General features: G+C 43.0%; 1 protein-coding gene across 2 annotated transcripts in view; it reads right to left on the bottom strand.

The window, feature by feature from the left end:
* Positions 1-244: 244 nt before the first annotated feature.
* The window catches only part of ches1 (checkpoint suppressor 1), a 109,016-nt gene continuing 99,563 nt past the window's right edge, over positions 245-9,697 (bottom strand). For both annotated transcript variants that reach the window (XM_014020917.1, XM_014020918.1), the window contains 2 exons: positions 3,953-4,061; positions 245-2,502 (listed from right to left, as the gene is read on the bottom strand). In XM_014020917.1, coding sequence (XP_013876371.1) covers positions 1,962-2,502; positions 3,953-4,061 — 650 coding nt within the window. In that variant the 3' untranslated portion in view covers positions 245-1,961. The remainder of the gene's footprint in view (positions 2,503-3,952; positions 4,062-9,697) is intronic.

Raw genomic sequence — 9,697 nt, 5'->3', positions numbered from 1 at the left:
TTAAAAATACTGTTTGTAAATGAGAATAAAATAGGTAATTTTGACACGTTTCTTTCTTTTCATTTCCTCCCAGATAGCATCTTTTAAAAAAAAATGTTTTTTTTCTTTTGGAGATATGAGGTTCACCTACGAACGTTTTCCATGCCCAACTGGTTTGTACACGTACACTGAACAATGTCGATGGAAAGTAAGGACACATGTACATTTACACACTGGAGAAAAATCAAACAAACAATGTCGTTCGAAATAAAAACAGGTAACAACTGCGCAGCCACGACTACGGAGCTCGGGCTGAGGGCAGGCAGGGAGGCAGGCACAACGTTAAAGGGTGTGTGTCAACACACACACACACACTCCACAGATGTTGGGGGGGGCTTAACACTGAACATCTAAACAGAAAAAAAAGTAATAATAATAAAAAACTAAACTAAATAAAACTGTACAGGCAGAAGAAGACGAACCCCACCCCTCCCCCTCATGTAAGAGGTGATTCTGCTGGCCGGCCCGATACAGCCTGAACCCAAAGCCCAGAGGTGGCACCCTTTGGTGCTCTCCCACGTTGCTCCCTGAAGACGTGTCTTAGAAAGCTCACTCAGAAAAACAAAACGAAACCTAAAAGATTAAAATAAAAAAMCTCCAATATAATCACAGGTATAAGAATTGTGGGAAAAAAAAAGTTTTCTCCCCCCCTTTCCCTCCTTTTTCTCTAGGATCAAGGTTTATATGAAAATAAGTCATGCTTCATGCTAAATACATCGTTTATCTTACATGATCTTTGAATAAAAAAGATTTGCTTTTTATCTTATTTACAAGCACCCATGCAATATAACTGAGAAAGTCCTGCAGGTCAAATTGCTTCAATTAAGAAAAGGAACGGAACAAAAATAAAATAAAAATAAAAAATAAAACCAAAATATTTTCTAACCTTTTTACAGAGTTGTCCACGAACGGGACAAATTGCTTATATCTTTATGAGGGTAGAGCGAGKGTTAAACAGACACGAGCGGACTTTTATCAACCACAGTCCATGTATGGAGAGGAAGGTGTGGCAGCTACCAGWAGCTCTGAGATCTAGACCCGGTGTCTACGGACAGAGGTACTGAGGAAGTTTCAGGGATGTTTACATTATGCAACAACAACGAAATGAAGGAGATATTGCCTCAAACCCGGCACGTTATCTGTCTCTATGGTGATAAACATGACCATTTTTTTTATTTTCATATATTTCTTCTTAAATACTATGAGTGCTCTGGAAATAAACCATGTTTTTACCCATGATGCTTTCCCTATGTGGCGTAAAATAATCTTAAATGCATGAATATACATATCCCATTGGGTTTTACATTTGTTTCACTCTAACTCCTTTACTACGATGCCTTTTTTCGTCTTTTTTTGTTTTGTTTTGTTTGTTTTCCCTCTTTTAGTTTTGGCTACATGAAGCAACCTGGTCGCGTATCTTTGGCACAGTCTCACGTTTGTGCTCGTGGGTTTGTAAGTTGAGGAGAAGTGATGCTAAGTCTCCGCCATGTTTGTTTTGCTGGCATCACTGCGAGATTGCTACAGATTGGACATGGAGAAACAAAAACAGGCAAAGACAAACAGCCGTCCTCCGTCACCGTGCTGTGCGCTCCCTCCTGTGTGACCTTTTTGTTTTGTTTGCTTTTCTTTTCGTTGTTGTTTATCCGCTTGCCCAAATTAGAGACAAAACATGCTTTTTTTATGGCTTTCATCCCCTTTTTTTTAAAAACAAGAAAAACATCGTAGACACATGAGAAATACCCATCGGTGTTAGTGTTGCTGAACATGTAGGAAAACATAGATTTTTGATATTGCCACAAATAAGTAGGATTCACCTAATGCCCTGCAGAAAGATAGAGGGAAATGACGAGTGTCCGTTCAGACTAATGCTGAATAACCTGTTGATCTATTTGTGTGTGTGTGCGTGCGTTAATGTGTGTGTCTTAGTTTCTTAGAGCCTCTTTGGGCTCCTTCTGGCCCTTGGCGGCGCGGTTTGTGATGTTGTTGAGGCAGGCTCGGACGCCGGCCAAGTGGAGCAGCGACCCCGCCGCCTCCTTCATCTCCTCGTCGTCGCTCTCCGGCGGCTTCTCCACCGCGCGCCGCTTCTTGAGCGGCAGCGTGTCGCTCAGGCCCCTCGCTCGGCTTTTGGTCCAGGGCAGGCTGCTGCCCGGCAGAGTCCCCGCCCCCGAGCCGCGTCTCTGTCCGCGCGGGGGCTGCTGGGAGATGTACGTGGCGGCAGTGGCCAGGTGAGAATCCAGCGGGATCTCCCGGGGCTCGGGCTTAACGTCCGACTCGATCTCCACGGCGATGATGTCGTCGTCGTCCAGCGGGGAGGACGGGGTGGCGCCCTGGGAGGAGGACAGCCTGCTGGGGGACTTGGCAGTGCTGTACGTGTGGTCCTCCTGGAGGTCCTCGCCGCAGGGTGGAGGGGAGTACCGTGTCGGGCTGTCCGGTCCTCGGCTCAGATACTCTCCCAGGGATGATCTGCACGAAACAAGGACACAGAAGAGGAGAGGACATTAGTCCTGCCGTCCAACTGYCAGCCAGGTGGACCCACCGCCTGCATCGAAGCTGCTGCTTCACCTTTGGCATCAAAACTGTCCATCTAAACATGTTTTAAAATTTTATATCAGCCAAAATGTCTTTTTGATCTTATTTTGAGACTGATTTACTAAACAAGAACTGATTGTGTAAGAATAAWAATCTTGTTTTCAGAATATGTAAGATTATTTGTCTTGTTAGTCTGAAAATTTGACTCAAATTAAGTAAAAAAAAATCTGCCAATGCAGTAAGAGAATTTTACTTGGTAAGATTCTTGAAAAACTTGATTTGACTCAATTTTTTCTTATTTCAAGAATCTTATCAAGTAAAATATTCTTACTCTATTGGCAGAATTTTTTTTTACTTAATTTGAGTCAAATTTTCAAGAACAAGACAAATAATCTTACATCTTCTGAAAACAAGATTTTTATTCTTACACAATCAGTTCTTGTTTAGTAAATCAGTCTCAAAATAAAATCAAAAAGACTTTTTGGCTGATATAAGATTTTAAAACTTGGTAAGATGGACAGTTTTTGTAGTACAAAATAAAAAAAGTTCAGCGATAATCTATCACTCTCCAACGGGCCCTCCCGGGCCTCATGCTGCATCACTCAATCAGATGAAAAAAACCTCTAAAAAGAGTTTTCCTTTAATTTTTCGAAGTGCTCAATCTCAGATCGCACATTTCATAACGGCACAAAGCATTCTGGGTACCACTGACTGGCTCAGCGCAGGAACAACCTCCTGAACCGGAGCTACTTAACGGCTGTCCGTGATGCTATACAGCACGTTATCCTGAAGCACGTACTTGGCTCTATTAATCAAGGGACTCTTTTTGCATGAAGCATTAAAGGACGGGCTGGTGGTAGTGGTGGTGGTGGTGGTGGTGGGGGGGCATCATGACAAGCTATAAATCAGCAGCAGCCCCCCCCCCCCCCCCCCCCCCCACACACACACACGACTCTCCTTCAGAATGAGAGGGTTAGCATATTAATATCTCATAAGAAAAACACGCGGCCCCCACAGTGATCACATACTCGCTGCATATGTGAGCCTTTGGGTATGTTTAATTCATTACGCCGCGCCGACCATTATATTCTTATGCTGCTGTGATGGATGTGCATGTCCACGCATGCCCCAAATGTTCTGCGAATCACGAGGTCTCCAACAAACCTGTTTGTGTGCGAGAGAGGCCGCTGTACAAACACAYCTGGGTAAAATGTTCTGCGCGGCGGGGAGTGTGTGAACGCCTGACATTTTGGACACAACGGAGATGTAATTATGTAAACTCTACGTGGAAAAGTTTGGTGCTTTGGTTGGGTGTGTCAAAGGGGAAGCCCTGTTTGACATTAATTATACGGCCGGGGGGACGACAGGAGCAAAGTTTACCCACCTTATGGCCGAGGTTCTGCTCCCCACCGGGCTTACGGGCAGGGGTCTGATAACAGGGAACACGGCCTGGCTCCTGACACGAGCGCCGTTTTGGATCACGCCACGAGGAACTGAAGGAGAGAGAGAAAAAAAGCAGCACATACGCAGAAGATYAAGCAGCATGTAAAACACAAATCAGCTTAAGAAGTACACAGGGGGGGAACATGGAAGAGACTGTAAAAGGTGATCGGACCTCGACGAGACAGCAGGAGCAGCTCGATGAGAATTCCCCGACCATACAGGGAGGCCAACAGGGCAGTATTGATGAGCGAGGTGAGGTTAAATTGAGCGGGAAAGCGTCATAAACGAGTTAAGGCCGCCGTGATTCATTCGATTACCAACGACCACTGGGCTCGGCTAAATCCGGTCCGTTTGAGGCTGAACTTCAGCAGCAGCTGGACCCAAAGGAAAACTCTGTAGCTTTTAAAAACTCACTTGAACAGATTCGAGATGAACAAAAGCAATTCAGTTTGTAGATTTTTCACACTGTACAGAAAGAATATACACTGCCTGGCCTGGATTTAACTAGGGTCTATGATGTGGGGTTGCTGCAGGTGGTCAGGTCTAGGTTGAGCAACAGTTTGTGATCAAAGAATGAGGTCAGCTGACTACCTGAATACATATACTGAATGACCAGGTTATTCTATCAATGAACTGTTGATGGCACGGCCATATTCCAAGATGACAATGCCAGGATTCATGGGGCTGGAATTGAGAGAGTGGTTCAGGGAGCATGAGACATCATTTTCACACATGGATTGGTCACCAGTGTCTAGACCTTAACCCCGCTGAGAATCTTTGGGATGTGCTGGAGAAGGTCAGACTCCACCATCATCAATGCAAGATCATGGTGAAAAATGAATGTAACACTTTTTTTTGGGCAAGGCAGTGTTCCATCAATGAACATAGCCTGGTCTGAGACCTTTTACGTCTCAGATCAGGCTATGTTTACCGAATATCACATTATGGATCTCAGCTGCTGGAAACATTTGAAGTCAACTCAATTCAACATGGCTTCCACAACCAACTGACCTTAAAAACTAGCTTAAACTCAAACCATTTTATAAAGCTAAAATCTGGTGTGGTAGCAGAGAATCRTTTCCAACACTCACCAAGTTTAACTTCTTAGCTTAATAGTATGCCATTAACYGTTAGAGACAACTTATCTGTCTGTTAGCGAAATGTCATACGAACCAGTGGACACATTTATTGAAACTTTCAGGAAGTAACCACTGGACATCCATTCACTACTGATAAACATTTAGAGTAAAGCCAGCTCAAGAAGGATGCCACAGCTAACTGCTTTTAAAATATTAACAAATAACTATATCAGTTTTATAGATAATGAACTAAAACTCGATATGGTGGTAGTAGAGAGTCATTAAAAAGAGATACTCTGAGCATGARATTGTACAAATTATATTTAAGTTTGACCAAAACAACTACAACTCCATCTTTTCCCAGTTTAAGATGATCTTCGTCCTAATATCTGGTATGATCATTCAACATTTTGGTCACAGTTATCTAAATGGGCATTTGGGGAACCAGTTGGGTTTAATTTAAATTATAGCCATAATGACAATGCAATGAGAATGACTTTTTGATATTTTGTGCAGTCTTACTCTCATGTAAACAAAATCATGCAGCAAATAATCTACAAATTATTATCTCTATCGAAAATGACCTAATCTGGTGTATTTATAAAGGCTAGAGCTAATTATATTTTCTTTTAAAAGGGAATTCGATTATTTTTTGGTTTTCTCAAGGTGATTAGTAAAAATATTATTTCAACATTTTACAAAGTACAAAAACTGAGTCAATCAGCTGATGCTCAATAAAAGGTGGAAAATGGTTCTAGCAATTGTTTTGCTTAACAAACTTTATAATTATCTGATTATGAAAACAAATAGTCATTACATTTGTGCAAATGAAGCAATTAGTGGCTCTAATTTTRTGTGTTTGTTTTGTCTAAACAGCAGCGATTACTCATTTAGCATTAAGAACTCGGCTAATAATGAACTGTTTAGGCTGCGTTAAAAGGCATCGCTCCCCTTTACCTCTGTCAGTGGTGCTTAACTCCAAGGTGATCTAGTGACAAGTCAGAGATGCTGCGTCTGTTTTAATTATGTCYGTAGATTACGGTAAATGTCAAGAGTAAAGAGTTTGAGAGGCCTTTCAGGGAGGACGATGTTAGAAGAACAACTGTAAATGGTTCCCAAGAGGAGGTGGGCTTTAATTCTGCAAACTGCTGCTTTTGRATCAGGACTCTGGTTATCTGTCAGGGTTAAGTAAATGAAATAAGAGTTGGGAAGGAGGAACAAAACCTGTCTTCTTTATAGCTTTACAACGGTAAATGTCTTTTTATTCCAATGGCAAGTCCACCCAAGTTTACAGAATGGTTGTTTCTATAATAAAAATAAGACTTAGTTCCTACACATTACAATCAAGTATTTCAGCAAGAGGTCAACCATTGGTGTTAAAAACTGTTAACATCACATTTTCTGGAAGTGTTTATGTTTCATATATTGTTTTAAGTTATACCAGGTGTTCTATTGGCTAAACTGATAAATATGTTGAGGTGTAACTTAAAAAAAGGTGTCTTTTTTCARTGTGTTAAAACATTCACAGTGTTAAGGCATGATACGTATCGATGGTAACACTTTGAATTTCCCTTTGGGGTAAAGTCTATATCTATTTACGCACCAGTAGCTTTGTAGGAGAGTAGTCGAGGTAGTAACATTTAAAATGATTGGATGGTCAGTGGACATTGGAACACACAATAGGAAACAGCAAACTTACAGCAGTGTCACATGACTTCACTATCACAAYAGACAGGYATCTGGATGTCTTGTTCACAAGCAATGGCTGGAATGAGTGGGTGATGGGTCGATGGACTGGAGCCTTGTCCTCAGTAATGAGAGTGTTGCTTCGGTCAGTCATGGTGAAGAAAGAGCTGAGTTAAAAGGCAAAGCTCTCAATTTACTGGTCCATGTTCCAATCCTCACCAATGGTTATGAGGTGGGGATCATGACCAAAAGAACAAGATGCTCAGATACAGCATTTTAGTCTTTGGAACGAAACAACATGCTAATTGGCGATTGAGTAACTTTAAGACCAATACAGTTCAGCAACATTACCATCATATGTCTCTGTGGATTCTCAGTCCAACAGGACACGGACATTTAAAAGAACAAAAGACAACACAACTGGATTTCTGTTCTGTAGCTGAAGACGTGTGGAGCTACAAGATTCAAACTGCATGACTCGAGGTTAATGTCATTATTGGAAAACAATACAATACATCAAACATCTGTCTGCACACCTGCAAAGAATTAAGGTAACAAAACTTAGCAAAAGCATACATATATACATTTAGACAGATAAACAAACACCCACCTATACAGTATATACCTGGTGATCATTCAGAACTCCTCGGATCTGAACACCTGTCTGCATGCGGTTGTGAACAAGCATAAATATACAGGATTTCTCCAACGGAATGTATAATAGTGACTGTGGGGGAGTCCCAGAGCCGACCCCCAAGGCACAAGGCAGACATAAGGGGAGGCCAGAGCCAAAGACCCCAAGAGGAACCCCAAGCACCGGGCCCCCAGGTACACCTACGCGAGGAGAGCTGCACACCCACCCCCAGGTCAAACCATAGGGGAGACCCAGGAGAACCCCACCAGCGACCACACGCAGCAGCCCCACAGTGGCCTGCAGCAATGAGCACGCAGGCCCCCACCGGCACCCGCTGCACTAGGACAAGCACAGGCATAGGCACTGAAGGCCCAGCCCCCAGGGTACCCCCCCTCAAGCCGAGACCCGACAGGGCCAGAGGACCCAAGCCCAGACAGGCAGCCACCAGGCTGAGCCAGCACACACCCGAGCACTCAGCCCTCATACCCCAAGAGCCATCCGCGCACCGGTGGGCAAGGCACCCCCACCAGAGGGCGGTATGGGATAGGGGCGACAAATGAACCAGGGGGAGGGGGGAGTCCACGTCCCAGCCTGATACATCCCCACGCGCACACACAAACACAATCATACAATCCCACCCTCATCCTCGCACCCACTCATTCAAAGACATACAAAATAGACACCACACTCCATTCACACTCCCAATACACACTCTATACCCCCCAGGTCCAGGGTCAGACACATCACACTAGAAACATCATCCAAAGTTTCAACAAACCACAGAAAGTTGGACTTTACGTTAACATCTTTCATGTTTTTTTTTTAACACAATCACAAGCTTAGTTTTTAGGATTTGTACAGATTTTATTACTACTCACTATTAATAATGATGATGCAACACAGCATTCCAGCTCCAAGTTTTTGAAAACAAACTCTCCTCGAGTCCACAAACTTTACACTTTTAATAGTTTATCTGTCCAAACATGGGCATTTTTACTTTTTTTCCACATGGTTTTGTCTCAAATTCTTTGCAAAATATACTCATCCAAACTCTTTTTGACTTCCATTGTATCTGAGCTCAGAATTTCCTCTTGAGAACAAGAAATAAAGGCTCTTTTTAACTCATATCTCCTACTTAAAACATCTTAGACATGTAAAAGTTGATGTGTGATGGCCAGATGTTTACTTGCAGTTCAGTTTTTTTTTTACTTTTGTTCAGTGACTGTTTATTTGAAGCTTACTTTATGAGGTTGTGGCTAGAGAAGAGACTGAGATAAAAAAAATAATGAAGAACATAAGAAAAATAGATTTTAGTTATAGGTGTATTGATGTGGATCACTACAGGATGCAAAAAATATTCCTCAATTAAAAAAAAAAACTAACAAAAAACTGACATCAAAATCTGAAAGAAAAAAAAAAACAGGTTCGTGACGCAGCTTCAGAGTCAGCGTCTCTTTTTTYCCCTCCCCACTGCTGCTGTCCTACTTTTCTACCAAAACTAGACAGCAGAGATTTGAAAGCTGCAAACCTGACTGAGGACTGAGGAGAACAGAGAAGGTCTGAGCCAACAGCTCTCGTTACACAAAGCTGCCCCGCTCRCCACAGCCGTCCCAGCTCACTAAAACAGCTGTCACTCTCATCTCTGGGGGTCACTTTGATGACCCGCTGTTTGCTTTTTGCTTTTTGTCCGCTTCAGACGCATTTTGTTCAGGTCCAAATGCCAACACTCGTGTATCACAGCATCAATAACACTGCAACTAAAGCCTGGGTTCCGTCCCTCCCTCCTGCTTCACAAATGTTAAATTTATGATTGATGTCACGAGGAGGAATTTAATTCGCCCCAGGAACCACAAGCTCATTAAAATATACAAGTTGTCATGGCGAGGCCCCCCCAGAAAAACAGCCTCATATATTTGGTTGGTGTTGTAAGACACGTACACAAGCTGAATTATGACGAACGTCTCAGAGTTGAGTTTTTTTGTGTTTTTGCTTTTAGTAGTTGCGTGTTTTTTAGCCTTTCCCAAGGCCCGCTGTATCCACGCTAATCTTGTTGACTGCAGTCAGCGTGCACCCCCCCACCCAATATCAACGCCACTGCTCTCCATAACCTAAATCCCTGCACACAGTTGCTTTTGTAGTCTACATCCAGGGGCACCAGCAGGGGGGGCTGGGGGGCCCATGCCCCCCCTGAGAATAAACTGGCCACCCCAGTGGCCCCCCCAGTTTTATCCTCTAGAGTACCCAGTTTTTTCCTTTTTCAATTCCCCTACCTATTTAGGAATAGAAC

This window comes from Austrofundulus limnaeus, unplaced genomic scaffold (assembly GCF_001266775.1).
Source record: "Austrofundulus limnaeus strain Quisiro unplaced genomic scaffold, Austrofundulus_limnaeus-1.0 Scaffold272, whole genome shotgun sequence".
In the NCBI taxonomy this organism is placed as follows: Eukaryota; Metazoa; Chordata; class Actinopteri; order Cyprinodontiformes; family Rivulidae; genus Austrofundulus; species Austrofundulus limnaeus.
The sequence above is the reverse complement of the archived record's forward strand: the minus strand, read 5'-3'. Positions and strand labels throughout refer to the sequence as shown.